We start from the raw sequence: 15,740 nt of genomic DNA, 5'->3' as shown, positions 1-15,740 counted from the left end.
CACCCTCTTTTGCTTTATAGACTCTGTGTAGTGGTCTGCGAGATGGGTTGTCTTAATCCATCCCATTTATGAACAAGGTCATTTCTGGAGAACCTGAAGGTGAACACACAAGATCTGTTGCAAGTGGAAAACACAGGGAAGGTGAAAGGACTCATTCTCACCCTTAAAGGAGAGCCTGGAGGGCAGACCCAAACATTTGACTTTTACTCCAGATATTTTGCACCGTGGGTTGGTGTGGCTGAAGATCCTGTAACAGGTACTTTTTGACTTGGATCCTGGGGAGGGTTCAGTGGTAGAGGAGGGTAACAAATAGCTCTATAAGTGCCCTTCACATGACCTTTCAGGTTTTTGAGCTGTTTTTGTTTCCCTATTTCCCCATTCCTTCACTGAAGTCTCATGTGAAAACCACAGAATGAAGGAGGCAGTATAGCAGGGTTGAAACTTCATTCGGACAGCCTGGGTTTGCATCCTAGCTGCTTTACTGTTGACCTTGGGCAAATGACTTAACCTCTTAAAGTTTCTATTTCCCTTGTTGTGATGAGTACCGGATGTTACATGTAAGTGATGAATCACTGAATTCTACTCCTGAAACCAAAATTACACTATATGTTAACTAAGTAAAACTTAAATAAAAAATAAAAAAATAAAAAATAATAATAAAGTTTCTATTCCCTCCCCTATCGAATGTTAGTAATACTTCATAGAGTTATGTAAAAACAATGCATGGTAAGTGCTTAGCCCAGTGCCTGGCACATGATAAGTGCCCAATAACTATTAGCTGTTTTAATAATAATGATGAAACAGTTCCTTGAACCAACACTTCCAGATCTGCCATTTGCAAAATTCAGGGGCCTATGTCCACTATAGTCACAAAGCTATTTTTTTTTTCTTTTTCTTTTTCTTTTTTTCTTTTTTCTTTTCTCTTCTCTTCTTTCTTTTCTTTTCTTTTTTTCTTTTCTTTTCTTTTTTTCCAATGACCAACCTGCATGATCATTGGCACCTAAATAAGATTTGTTTTTTGAAGGATAAGCTCCTGGTATGTAGGTGGGAAATTGGGACAGGGATGGCTTTCCCAGAACTGCCCCAAAGTGGGTGGGATGGGTTTGGGAAGATAGGTACTCAAGATCTACTGGCCAGAAGCAGAGGGATGACATCAAGGATGGGCAAGAATGTGAAGTTTCCTCCTTTCATCCCCTCTGAGAAGAGTGAGCTAAGCAGAAAAAGGGAGGAATGCTTGATGGAAGAGGTTGGTGGATAGGATAGTGGCCAGGGCAGAAGGAGGCTGGGAAGAACCTTTGAGGCTCCAACTCTGGACAAAAGACAGAGGCCGGGATGGTTTTAGGACTTTTACTTAGTCTCTGAGAAAGAAAACATATGAAATTCAAAGCTCAGCAAAGCATTTTTTTTTTAGAGACTCAGGAAAATGCCCAATGACATCCAAACAGTACCACTTGATGCTCCCCCGTGAAAAAGAAGTTTCAAGTAGATTTATATATAGCTGCTTTATGAAGATTTTAATTGGTACAGAGGGCAAGTGTTTTCTCCTGTAATAATGCTTTTCTCAAGTGGGACAGTCTTGGGACAGTGATGATCAGCCATCTCAGCTTGTTGGAGGGATTTCTCAGCATATAGGCCCTTTGGTGCTAACACCAGGACACCCATGGGCGAACTGGGATGATTGGTCACCCTAGATGGAGCTCTTCATGACTTTTAGTAAGTTTTTCTGAAGAAAACTCATCCTTTTCTCTCCCCAAAGACTTTTCTGTCAGTTATTACTTTATATTTTGTTTCTTCATTTTATTTATTTATTAGATTTTAAAAATTTATTTATTCATAAGGGACACAGAGAGAGAGGCAGAGACACAGGCAGAGGGAGAAGCAGGCCCCATGCAGGGAGCCTGACGTGGGACTCTATCCCGGGTCTCCAGGATCATGCCCGGGACCGAAGGCAGCACTAAACCGCTGAGCCACCCGGGCTACCCTGTTTCTTCATTTTAATATCTATTCACTGATATAAAACTAGGCCACAATTGAGTGAAAAAAATACCTCACTAAAAGAAAGTTCATTTGGCATCAAAAGCCTGAAAATGTACGCTTAATGGAAAATTTAACCTTTTGTCAGAGTTCCCAGTTTTCCTTGCATGTTCATCCTAGGAGGAAGGAGATCTTTCCTTTGAAAGATAAAGATTTGGGTTGAAGCCCTCACAGGCTGACAATGAACTGATAGGACAAAAATTATATCCTGCAGTTTACTAATTCAAAAAGATCTATGCACCTGTGTTTATTGCAGCATTATGTACCAAAGCCGAGAGATGGAAGCAACCCAAGTGATGGATGGTAGCTACGCTTGTGGTGAGCATAGGGTAACATACAGAGAAGTTTAATCACTATGTTTTATACCTGAAACTAATGTAATATTGCGTGTCTACTAGACTCAAATTAAAAATTAGAAAAACTTGCAGTTTAATTCAGCTTTCAGAAAGTGTAAAACATAGCAGATATATCACTTGATGGAACTTATTCAGAAATACTGTGTCTTCCTTTCTATGTCCATTCGTAATTTCACACTCTACTGTGGCCATGGCCAACATAATGACTAAGGCATCTAAGGTTTAGTCAAACCACATAGTTGTTTGTGATTGCTTCTAAATTTATAACAGTGTCACTCCTGTTTTTGTATCATAATTTTTCACTTCTTTTTAAGGGTCTGCGCATGCTGTTCTCAGCAGCTACTGGTCCCAGCAACTGGGGAAGAAAGACATGCATGGTAGGGCAGGGTTTTTGTTTTTTTTTCAATTTTAAAAAAATTGCTAACTTTAGGCTAGGATTCCTTCTCATATGTACTATTTACTTGAAGGTGTAATAAAATGTCATGTATCACCCATGTGAAAATGAAAGGTTTTCAATTCCTTCATCTTGAATCCTCTACTTAGAACATCTTCCACCCCTGTCCTTTCCAACACACAGATACACTTCTAATACAGTATACAGTAAGTGTCCAATAAATGTATGTTGAATAAAATTAACTGAATAACTTTGGCTCAGTGAGGTTATTGAGAGTGTGACAAGTTGAAATCAGATGATTGCCAAAGTTCCTTATTGCCATTGCTAGGCACAAGATTGAATCAAACAATTTGCTTTTGAACCAAGTACTCCAGTGATTAATATATTGCTTGGGGGCAGAGAAAATAGATTACAGCCAATGGAGGCTACATAGTCCCAATAATCAAAGTAGGAATCTGACCCTACAGGATGGAAGTCTGACCTAGTGGGAGGGTGAGGCCTCTGTGAGTCTGATTTGGGGATAGCTGGTTGGCTCGTCTTGCTTTAGTGATCCTAGTTACTCCCCTACGCACTGAACTCCAGGAAGGCTGAAGCTGTGCCTCTTTTTTTGCCTGACGTGTGGTTGCTTGATATGCACAACAGGTGAACAAATTCCTTGTCCCTTTTGGAAAGATGAGGCTGTCTCAGGAGGGCCAAGATCACCCCTCTTTATTTATTTAGACTTCTAGTCCATGCCTCTATCTTATCACATGTCCTTGCTTATTCCTAGACGGAAGTGGGGAGGAAACTCTGGGTGGGGTGTGTCTGGGACATTGTGGGAAGTAATAGAGGAAATGACTCAGGAACAAAAGATGTGGAGCTGTGTGTTTTGTGGATCAAATTGTGTTTGTGGCCCCTGGATCCTCAGGAGAACAGAGCAGGCTGGGCAGTATGACAGATGGATGAAGAAATTTATACTTTAAACTGAGCTGGGAGGATTCTGGAACTTATACTAAGAGGTCTTTCACTATGTTTTGTTAATTAGAAAGGGTGAAAAGGAACAATATCAATTTGTGACTTGTTTTATGTTTTCTTTAGCCTTTCAGTGTTCCCGCCGAGGAGGAGAACTGGAGATTTCACTGTGCCCCGATGGACGAGTTGACATTAAGGGTGGCACTGCTATTGTTTTAGAGGGCACTCTGACAGCCTAGATGTGGTCGTGGTTCTTTTGATTCCACTATTTTGCTATTTTGAATGACTAAGTATTTTCTGCATAAAAAGAAATGGAAGTGGCTGCCTTTACCAAACTTGCATAGCAGTTCACTTCATCCTCACATTAGAAATAGAAAAATGAAAACATATTAATGGAAATTTAATCACGCTTTCTAACTAATTCACTAATGGAGTTTTGACTCTACCTGTGAGTGTATTTGCAATGGAAGTAACCAGTAACAAAATAATGTTGTCACCTGATTATGACTACCAATAACACGATGAGGAACAAATTTATGGGGAGTAAGAGCAAACCATTTAAACTCAGGTATGAGTATTTGATAGACTATTTTGTAGTCTTTAAAAAGACCCAATAATCATTTGGAAATATTGAAAAATACTTCATGATATAATTCTAAGAAAGAGAATTCAAAATGTTAGCATTGTTATGTCTGTATACAATATGAATTTATATGGACAAAGATGGGTCATGAAGATAGAAAGGTGAAAGCTATTCATATGTGTGTGTGGACAGGTAAGATTAGGAGTCATTTTAATGCACCTAAGAAATTATTTCCCTTATTGGAACACACTCATGTTCAATAACTAACAATCAGAACATATAACAGAATAACCAATAAAGTCAGAAATTTCAAAAGATGTATGTGTATTAGTGTGGTAGTAAAATTAAACACTAAAAGCAAATGTAATGTCTTTATCTTGATGTATGGCTTTAGAGCTATAGCTTAAAAGGCATTCTTCTCTTACCTTAATAAAATTGGTTTTGGGATGCCTGGATGGCTCAGTGGTTGAGCATCTGCTTTTGGCTCAGGGTGTGATCCCGGGGTCCTGGGATTGAATCCCACATCAGGCTCTCCGCAGGGAGCCTGCTTCTCCCTCTGCCTATATCTCTACTTCTCTCTGTGTGTCTCTCATGAATAAATAAATAAAATCTTTAAAAAAAATAAAATTGGTTTTAACATAGCTTTCAGTTAAATCTGTAATGTTGAATATCTGTTATTGGCTCTGGGATGGGGGCTTTTTCAAGTCATTAATAGTGTTTGTTTAAGGTGATCTCATTGATGGTAATTCTTAGCCATCTCAAAAACTGCAAGCTAATCAGTTAGAAATTCCAATAGTGTCCCAATTTTGTTTTCTATTTTTATTAATTTTTTCTAAGGCATATAACAGTGAATTTATTCTAGCAATAATCTTGTATTTCCCCTAATTTACAGTGAAGTAAACAATGTGAATTGTTAAAGCCTCCAAGCTTTAACTTAATGAGTAACCAATGATCTGCCACATACCTCACAGCTTCTCGCAACTCATCAGTGGATCATGACACCAAGGGTGAGAATTACAGAGGCTTTTCACAAGGTTTTCTCAATCTGGTACTAAATTGTATGAATGATTTTATATAAACGCATAGTTGAAAGGGTCTGAATTTTATCATCCAAATGTATGCTCTTTTAAAAATATTTATTTAAAAAATTACAGTATAATTAATATACAGTGTTATATTAGTTTCAGGTGTGCAATATAGTGATTCAACAATTCTGTATACTCAGAGCTCATCACGATAAGTGTACTCTTAATCTCTTAAATTCTTAATAGATATTTTTGGGATACAAGTTCCTGAGGTGACTCTGCATTCTTTTTTGCATGAAAGTTGTTATTTGAAACATCTGAGTTGACTTTTCATCCTATATTTTAAAGGATTTTTATTTATTTATTTGATAGAGTGTGCAGCAGGGGTGGGGAGGGGCAGAGGGAGAGGGAGAAGTAGACTCCCTGCTGAGTTGAGTCCTCCTCAATCCCAGTATCTTGAGATCATGACCTGAGCTGAAAGTAGATGCTTAACTGAGCCACCCAGGTGCGACTTCATCCTATATTTTAAACTTTATATTAACTTTTATAAGTTACTTTTAAAAAATCGTCCATTTAGAAATGAGCAGTTGAGTCAGAATAGTCAGGGCATAGTCTGATCATATTTACTGTGTTTACTTGGTCAACCTGGTCAAAGACTGAGTGGCTGTAGGGGTCATAGTGCTCCAGAGGGGCAGCCAAGGAAACGGGTGGGGCAGGAGAGGGATACCCAAATGGATAATAAGAAGAAATGAAATGACATCTTTGGGTAGCAGGAGCAAAGAGCTTCTAGAATCAGCATACTGTGCAGAGTGAGTTTTTTGCTGATATAAGTAGGGTGGGTTTGAGGGTGCAGATTTTCCCTTGCCTCTTCTGCTTCTGCACACTTCTTACCTACCTACTCTGATTAAGAGTGGACATAGTGTAATGTGTAGGGAGATTGTTAGAGATGTATCCCAGCACTCAAGTATAATATTGCCATTGCTTGAAACAAGAGCTCCCATCAAAGTTGGCATCCTTGGGTATACTGAGTTAGATTGGGTTATCTTAATGTAGGAAATACCTACAAAATCAGAGGCTTGATATAATAAACTTTTATTTTCACTCCTATCACTTGTCTAGTACAAGTCAGGAGGGGTTCTGTTCCTTGGTCATGCAGTGGCCCAGGCTGATTTTGCATTCTGCTATTTCAACATGAGGCCTCAGGTGCTGCAGCAGGAGGAAAGAGTGTATGGAAGTCTCCCTCTGATTGCCTCAGATGTGATAGGTGTCAATTCTGCTCAAAGCTTATTGGCCAGAACTGATTATATACCCTTATCTAAGAGCAAGGGAACTGAGAAATGTGGGGGAACTCATGGATATATTCTGCATATGGTAAATATAGCTGCCACACCTGGGGAAGTTGTTTAAGCCATTCAGATGGCATGCACTCGGTGGTATTACTTGGGTAAATTCATCACAGACCAGGGACTCAGCGGTGCAGGTTCAGAAGCCTATTATGTAAATGTACCAAGAATGAATCTATCTTTCAGGTGCAGAGTCACATTTACCTATACTGATGTGTAAAACCAGAATGCCAATTTTTTATTTTACAATGAGAAGTTTAATCCTAGAATGGATTAGATCAGAGCATTTTCTCTCCATTTGCATATGTTTGGGAAGCCAAATTATTATTTTTAAAGATTTTATTTATTCATGAGAGAGACAGAGGCAGAGACACAGGCAGAGGGAGGAAGCAGGCTCCTTGCAGGGAGCCTGATGCAGGACTTGATCCCAGGACCCAGGATCATGACCTGAGCCAAAGGCAGACGCTCAACCACTGAGCCACCCAGGTACCCCAGGAAGCCAAATTATAATCAGAAAGTGGCTTTATGAACATGGATCTGAAACAAGGAGAGTCAGCAAAATGGACCTAAATGACAGATATCATCAAGACATAATCTTCCCCACTTTAACGACGTATTAGATTTCCATCGTAATGCATTTAGTTTGCTTGAATTTAACTATATATGCTCTTGGCATGGTTTAATGTTTTTTAGTGTTTAAATATATTTATTTTTAAGACGCCAGTGGTCCCTAATTCAAGCCAACAACTTTATCTAGCACTCAACCAGTGAGGTGGTCCAGCACTAGAAAAAAACTGGCACTATTGAGCTTGTACACTGATATATCAGTCTACTATGCTTTATAAGTTATGTACAGGATTTTCAAGGACATTTTGGACAGCACACAATTTTTGCCTTATGTACTACGTGTGGTAGGTAGCCTGCCTCCAAAATGACTCTCAACAATCCTGCCTTCTGCTACTCAAACCCTTGTGCAGTCTCTACTCCCACATTTCACAAGGTTTGGTCTATGTGACCAAAAGAATATTCAGCAGTGATGGTATGTTACTTCTGAGATTAAGTTATAAAAAACTGCATTTTATGTTTCCATAGATATGTGTATGTGTCTCTTTCTCATCACTTGCTCTGTGAGAAGTCAGCTGCCCCTTGTGACCTTGTGAACTGCCTTAAGGAGACGCTGATCAACAGCCATATGAATGGGCTTGGAAGCAGACAGTCTAGCCCATCAAGACTTGGATGCCTGTAGTCCTGCTGACATTTCGACTGTAGGCTTCTAAAACCCTGAACCAGAGGCACCAGCCTAAGCTGTGCCAAATTTCTGACCTGAAAACTCTGAAATAATAAATGTTTGTTTTTAAATGACTAGGTTATGAGGTAATTAGTTTTATAGCAATAGAGAACGAATACACATGCTACCTATTTAATTTTATTCTGAAAAATTCAAACATATACAAAAGTATGAAGAATATTTAATAGGCTCCCATGAACATATCAGCCAGGTTCAACAATTTCTCACTCATACCCAATTATACCTACTTCTCCTCCCCCTCTGGATTATCATTATTATTTTAAAGATTTTATTGCTTTATTTGAGAGAGAGCATGAGAGGGAGAAGGAGCAGAGGCAGAGGGAGAAGCAGACTCCATGCTGAGCAGGGAGCCCAATGTGGGGCTCGATCCCAGGACCTTCAGATCATGACCTGAACTGAAGGCAGACACTTAACTGACTGAGCCACGCAGGTGCCCCCTTCCCTGCTCCCCCCCCACCCTTTTTAAAAGATCTTATCCTCTGGATTTTTTTGAAGCAAACCCATTGACAGACATCACATATACTTTCATTGGCAAGTATTTCAGTATTTAGCCCTAACATATAAGGGCTTTTAAAGAAAGTAACCATGTCAACTATACCTCAATTAAAAAAAAACAAACAGGGCAGCCCTGGTGGCTCAGCGGTTTAGCGCCGCCCTCAGCCCAGGGCCTGATCCTAGAGACCCGGGATTGAGTCCCATGTCAGGCTCCCTGTGTGAAGCCTGTTTCTCTCTCTCTGCCTGTGTCTCTGCCTCTCTCTCTCTCTCTCTCTCTCTTTCTGTCTCTCATGAATAAATAAATAAAATCTTAAAAACAAACAGTTACTTCAATACCAGTATCACATCTATGGTACACAGACTCTTAAAGTAACCCCATAATTTCTGCTTCTTTGTGTTCATGCCTTTGTATAATCACTTCCCTTTGAGTGTTACTTGCCTCTAAGGCAAAGATACTTTGGGATACATGTGATTATGTGTAAATGATTCCATGATTGTGTTACTCATATAAGGCTGTCACATCAGTCTTGCTGGAATCTCTCCCTTGCTCATTTGGAGGAAGCAAAGTACTGTGTTAGAGAAGCCTTTGGAAGCTGAAGGGAGCCTCTAGCCAACAGCTAGGACCAGAGTGAGGAGGCTCTCAGTCCTACAACAGCAATGAACTGATTTCTACCAACAACCTGAGCGGCGTGGAAGCAGATCTTTCCGTTCAGTTGCAGAGAACCCAGCCCTAACACCTTGATTTCAGCCTTGCAGAGGACCCAGCTAAACCATGCCTGGACTCCTGACCCACCAAAACAGCAAAACAACAAATGTGTGTTGTTTTAAAAGACTAAATTTGTGGTAAATTACACAGCAATAGAAAACCATTATAGCATTTAAGAATTAGAAATCATTACTTAGTATTATTGAATGTCCAGTTAATGTGTCTATTTCCCTGTGTCATATTTTTAAAAATTGGAGATTTCTCCTAGATCCAGCTTGGCTGGGCCTTTCTGATGCTTGTCTCCCTGAACAACCTTTCCCAGGGCTTCCATTGCCAACAGGCCCCGTCTTTCCACTTCAATCAGATCAGATTATAGTCAAGCTATTTCATTCCCTTAATGTTGTCAGACATTGCCCAATACCCCTGAAGTAGGGGCAGGGTGCAAAATCAATCACCCAAGTGAGAACCACAGCTTAATCTGGCCTTGTTTTTTTCCTTCTCTGATATGCTTTTAAAATGTTGTTATATATATATATTTATGGTCTAACTCTCAGAGGTTAGATTATTTGCTTCTTCCAAGTTCTTCAGGGTAGAAATCCCCCTTGCTGTTGGTCCTATGCATTCTGCAAAGTCGGTGCCCAGCTGGGATCTGAATTTGCAGCCTGTGGGTCAGATCTGCTGTTCAGCAATCTGACATGTTTGGTAAAAAGCAATTTGCTGTCTCCTGTGTATTAGACACTGTGCTAGAAGCTGGAGGGGTAGAGAGCTGTAGGATAAGCTGCAAAGAAGATTAGAGAGGGAGCTTACAGAGCTCCTTGGGGACTTTAACTGGGGAGACCAGACTCATCCTTTCATGACAAGATAATGAGCACTTGTGCTGGTCGGTGATTAGGGCCTACATATGGCATAGACACCGAGTACTATGGCATAGCCAGAGGAGTATTGAAGAGCAGGGCTTAGAAAAACAGGGGCATGAGCAAAGATTCAGAGATGAATACACAAAGCAGGTCTGCATTTTGTCGACAAGTTTCTACATCTAGAAAGTAATTGTTAGGTTTTGTGAGGGCAGAGAGAGAAATAAGGTAATTCTTACACTATCAGTCCAGTTGAAGAGATAGCATGTAAGCACAAGGACAGATGAATAATATGGAAATCTATTCTTGTTGTTGTTGTTGTTTTAAACTATTAAAATCTATAGAAAGGACTTGGGAATCATGGCAATTGTGAGTCATCCCCCGTCTATGTGAAAGGGTAGAACTGTGGTTCTCCAAGTGTGGTCAAGCAGCATCTGCATCACTTGGGAGCTTGTTGGAAAAGCAAATTCTTGGCCCCCTTCCCAGACCTACCAAATAAGAAGCTCTGGAGGTGGGGAACAGAAATCTGTTTTTTTAACAGGCCCTCCAGGTGATCCCAGTGCATATTGAAGTTTGAGAATCACTGGTGTTCAGGCTTCCAGATGTAGCCATTGCTTTCTTCCCTCCAAAGCAGTAACTGTATGCAGCTTGATCACATTACTTGTACATTGCTTCAACATCTCCCTGACCATATCAATATACTTGCTGCTCAATGCAGTTTTGGAGGAGCTGTTGTGGTGGTGGTTTTATTAGCTTCCAGTTCTGTTGGGCATAGAAAAATTAGCTGTGCTCAGGTGGGAGCTGTTCAGTAATGTGTTGGTAATAAACAGATTAGTTAATCAGCCATGATTTATTAATGATGAATTAATTATACCTGATTGTGCAGTTCTGCTAGCTAAATGGAGCTTTAAAGGAGTTATTTTATTAATCATCACAGTGCTAATTGCAGACACAGAAGGACCGCTAATTAAACATGCAACCATATGCAAAACAAGTTGGGCTGCTGAGACCTGCAAGAATAAGAAACACAAATTTTTAGGGGATCCAAAGCAAACTTTGTTTTATGCAAAATTAGGAGGTTGGCTTGGCAATGTTAATCATTCAATGCAAATTAATGTTACAATCTTTTCCAGGAGGAACTGATCCCCATATCAAAGTGTATAGTACTCCAGTGACATTCTGTTAAAGGGGAGGACTGTTTTCTGCTATTTTCTGTTTTTCACACATACAAACTGCTATCCTGAGTCTTTGCTAAACAGAAACCATTGATTGATGGGATGGGACTTACAGCAGAGAGAGTAAAAATCACACACCAGTCCTTTGTTCCAGAGAACATCAGATGAGGGGTGGGGGGAGGTTGTGAACTCTTAGAGACCATGAACACTCTGCATTAAATCACAGTAAGCAGATTCACAGCCTTGTGCTATTGGAGCAGAGAAAGAAATGGGACTGTTCAGGCAAAGGAGCAACAGGGAAACTTAAGGATAGCTAAATAAGGGGAAATGGTTTTAAAATTTTTTAAAAAGATTTTTTATTTATTCATGAGAGAGAGAGAGAGAGAGGCAGAGACACAGGCAAAGGGAGAAGCAGGCTCCATGCAGGGAGCCCGATATGGGACTTGATTCCAGGATCCCAGGATCACACCCCGGGCTGAAGGTGGCGCTAAACCGCTAGGCCACCGGGGCTGCCCATTTTGTCCAGGTTTTTAATTAAAAAAAATTTTTTTTTTAACAGCAGGCCTTTAATTTGATACCAGTCACTTTATGGTGGTCCCAATTGGATATTTTATAACCACTTTTTTTTTTTTTTTTGAAAGAGCACACCCATAGGTGGGGGAGAGGCAGAGGGAGAGAGAAAGAGAGACTCTTCAGCAGGCTGCATGCCCAGTAAGGAGCCTGTTTCGGACTCAATCTCATGACCCTGAGATCATGACCTCAGCCGAAATCAAGAGTCAGACACTTGACCAATTGAGCCACCCAGGTACCCTTCTATAACCACTTCTTATTTGTCTTTTAACCAGTCCTGTTCTTCCAGTACCCTCGCCTTATCTTATTTACACCACTCTCACCTCCAAATTTCAGGGGTACTTAGTGCTACTGGTTCCTGAGCTTTTTGAGGACCCAGTCATGGTTCTTTTCTTTCCCTACTGCCAGTGTAGAATCTGATTCTCAGTTCAGTTCAGTTGATTACCACTTGTTTCTTTTTAGCTTCCAAAATGGTATTGTTATTACTCCTCACTATTCTCTTGATCCTTGTGAACTATGCCTTTTAAAAAAAAAGTATCTTTCCCATATGACCCAGTAATTCAATTCCTAGGTAAGTACCCAAAAGAACTGAAAACAGTGACTCAGCACATACGTGTATAGCAATGCTCATAGCAGCATTGTTCACCCTAGCCAAAAGGTGGAAACAACCCAATTGTGCATCAGCAGACGAATGGACAAACCAAACTGGCATATACAGAAAATTCAAAGTCATTCAGCCCTAGGAAAGGAAGGAATTTCTGATATGTGCTACACCATGGATGGACCTTGAAATCATTACATTATGTGAAATCAGCCAGACACAAAAGGACAAATATTATGTCGTTTTACAGATGTTAACTATCTAGAATAGGAAAATTCATAGTGACAGGAAGTAAATTAGGTTACCAGGAGCTGGGGGAAGGGGAGAATGATGAGTTATTATTTAATGGTGACAGAGTTTCTGTTTAAGGATGATGAAACAGTTTGGGAAATAGGTAGTAGTAAAGGGTTGCATCTGCTATAATGAAATACCATAGAGTGGGCAGCTTCAAGAACAGAAATTTATTTCTTCCAGTTCTGGAGGCTGGGAATTCCAAGATCAAAGTGTTGGCAGATTTGGTTCCTGATGAGAATTCTCTTCCTGACTTGTAGAAAGCTGCTTTTTTGCTGTGTGCTCATGTGGGCTTTCTTTCATGCAGGCACACGGAGACAGAGATCTGTCTTCTTATAAGGGTATGAATATCATTACGAGGGCCCCAGCCTCCTGACCTAATCTAATTCTAATTACTTCCCACCCCAAATACCTCATGTTGCAGATTAGGGCTTCAACCTATGAATTTGGAGGGAACAAACATTCAGTCCATAACAGTTACCCAACACTGTGAATGAATTCAATGCCACTGAGTTGTGCAGTTAAAATGGGTTAAATGGGTAAGTGCCAATAAAGTGTGCAAAATAAACATTCTTTAAAACAGAAAAAAATGGGTTACATGGCCAGTTTTAGGTTATATTTATGTAACCACAACAAAATATTTTTAAAAATACCTTTATTTTAATTCAGTGGTGTTTGGAATTGAGCTAAATTAGATGCCTGTGTTTATTATTTTTCTCTCTTTGGCATTATCCTCTTTTTCTGTTGAAATAAACTTACAGAAAATTTTCAATACAAAAGTGATTCCCCCTGAAATATTCAAGAATTAAGTTGTTGAGCTGATACTCCATTATCCCAAATACTTTAGTATTTCCTGAGAGCAAGGATATTTTCTTTTTTAAAAGATTTTATTTATTATTTGAGACAGAGACCTTGAATTGGGGGTGGGGGGCAGGGGAGGGGCAAAGGGAAAGGGAGAAGCAGACTCCCCGCTGAGCACGGAGACCAATGTCAGGCTTGATCCCAGGACTCCAAGATCATGACCTGAGCTAAAGTCAGACACTTAACCGACTGAGTCACCCAGGTGCCCCAACAAGGACCTTTTCTTAAATGCATACAATAAAATCATCAAAATCTGGAAGCTAACTCGGATAACACTACTTTTCATTTATCTTCAGACCTGATTCATGTTTCACAACAGTCCACAACAACCATATGCTCTTGATAGCAAGGATCCAGTCTTAAATCACATGTTCCATTAGTTTTTCAAGTCTCTTTGGTCTTTAGTCCGAGTAAGTTGTTCAGTCTTTCATTGACATTCATAACAGTAACATTTTTGAGGATTATAGACGAGTCTTTGTGTGAAATGTCCCTCAATTTGGGTTCGTGTAAAGCCTTTTAGTAGTTAGTTTCAAGATGGGCATCTATTTCAGCAATATCACAGAGGTGACAATGTGTCCTCTTTGCAATCCTATTTGGATGGTACCTGATTTTGATCAGCCCTAGGACTGATGACCTTCACTCTGATTATCTGATTAAGGTGCTGTCTGCTAGATTTCTTCACTTTATAGTTACTCTTTTCCCCTTTGTAGTTAATAAGCATTTTGTGTGGAGGAGTACTTTAAAACCATTTAAATACCCTGTTTCTCAACAAACTTTCAACTTTATTCATTCATTTTTTAATATTTCTATGGATTCATGGCTTTCTATATTATATAATGAACTATAATTTATTATTGTATTTGCTTTGATACTCAAATTATCCCAAATTTGGCCAGAAAGAGCCCATTCAAGCTGGCTTTTGTCCACATCATTTTTTGAATATTTCCTTGCCTTCTGGCACATAAGATATTCCAGTTCATCTTGTACTTTCTATGCCCCAGATTTGGAATCAGCCATTTCTCCAAGGAGCCCTGATTCCTTCTAGTACAAAATTACATTTAGAAGCCAGGATCTGGGATCCCTGGGTGGCGCAGTGGTTTGGCGCCTGCCTTTGGCCCAGGGCGCGATCCTGGACACCCGGGATCGAATCCCACGTCGGGCTCCCGGTGCCTGGAGCCTGCTTCTCCCTCTGCCTGTGTCTCTGCCTCTCTCTCTCTCTGTGTGACTATCATAAATAAATAAAAATTAAAAAAAATAAATAAATAAAAATAAAAAAAAAAGAAGCCAGGATCTAGTTGTTATATCTCTTGGGTATTGCTGCTCCAGCCTCTCAGTGGATAGAGTTAGGGAATAAATGGTTTTTATCCAGTTTTATTGAGAAATAATTGACATATATCACTATATAAATTTTAAGTATATAGCTTGGTGGTTTGATTTACATATATATCTTTTTGCACACATATTTATTTCTTTTTTTAAAAAGTTTTATTTATTTGACAGAGAAATAGAGCCAGTGAGCACAAGCAGGGGGGAGAGGCAGAGGGAGAAGGAGAAGCACACTCCTCTGAGCAGAGAGCCTGAAGAGGGGCTCCATCTCAGGACCCTGAGATCATGACCTGAGCTGAAGGCAGACACTAATCAACTGAGCCACCCGGGTGCCGTAATATATTTATTTCTATACCCATCTATCTATCATCTCTCTATCTATCCTGAAAAGCATGCATTCAAATGAATATCTCCAATTCTAATCCAACATTGCCAGCCTTTTTCTCTATTTGTAACTCCCTTCACCAACAGTGAAAAGTTCCTTCCATCATCATTAATACATTTACTTATTTGATCCGTGCCCCGTTTATAACCATCTCCCATTTCTCCACCCCATATCCTGCAGGGAAGCCCTGTTCTCCCTGCTTGGGCTCTGTCTCCCATCTCAGGTTACCACCCTCATTACATGAATGCCCTTCTTCCCTTCCTTGGATTCTGAACCCTGGGTCCCATCGGCATCTGTGTGCCTCTACAAAGTAGAGGAGGGTCAATAATGTATCTTCCAGACTGAGAAGTCACTTTAATACAGAAAATGGAAAAATGAAGCAAGCCACTCCACACCACTGATACAGAGTTTTATTGAGGGTAACTTCATGACGGGGCAGTAGAGGGGGCAGGGCACTCCGAAACTATTCTCTGACCCTCTT

At 40.0% G+C, this 15,740-nt stretch overlaps 1 protein-coding gene across 6 annotated transcripts in view; it reads left to right on the top strand.

The window, feature by feature from the left end:
* The window catches only part of PBLD (phenazine biosynthesis like protein domain containing), a 44,475-nt gene extending 39,702 nt beyond the window's left edge, over positions 1–4,773 (top strand). For 4 of the 6 annotated variants that reach the window (XM_072823320.1, XM_072823319.1, XM_072823323.1 and 1 more), the window contains 4 exons: positions 78–256; positions 2,266–2,352; positions 2,705–2,767; positions 3,862–4,635. In XM_072823320.1, coding sequence (XP_072679421.1) covers positions 78–256; positions 2,266–2,352; positions 2,705–2,767; positions 3,862–3,974 — 442 coding nt within the window. In that variant the 3' untranslated portion in view covers positions 3,975–4,635. Of the gene's footprint in view, positions 1–77; positions 257–2,265; positions 2,353–2,704; positions 2,768–3,861 lie in introns of all 6 variants that reach the window. The other 2 variants (XM_072823325.1, XM_072823324.1) reach the window with 2 other exon arrangements.
* The last annotated feature ends 10,967 nt before the right edge of the window (positions 4,774–15,740 follow it).

Source organism: Canis lupus, chromosome 4 (genome assembly GCF_048164855.1).
Source record: "Canis lupus baileyi chromosome 4, mCanLup2.hap1, whole genome shotgun sequence".
Lineage (NCBI taxonomy): Eukaryota > Metazoa > Chordata > Mammalia > Carnivora > Canidae > Canis > Canis lupus.
This window is presented reverse-complemented; position numbering and strand designations above follow the sequence as displayed.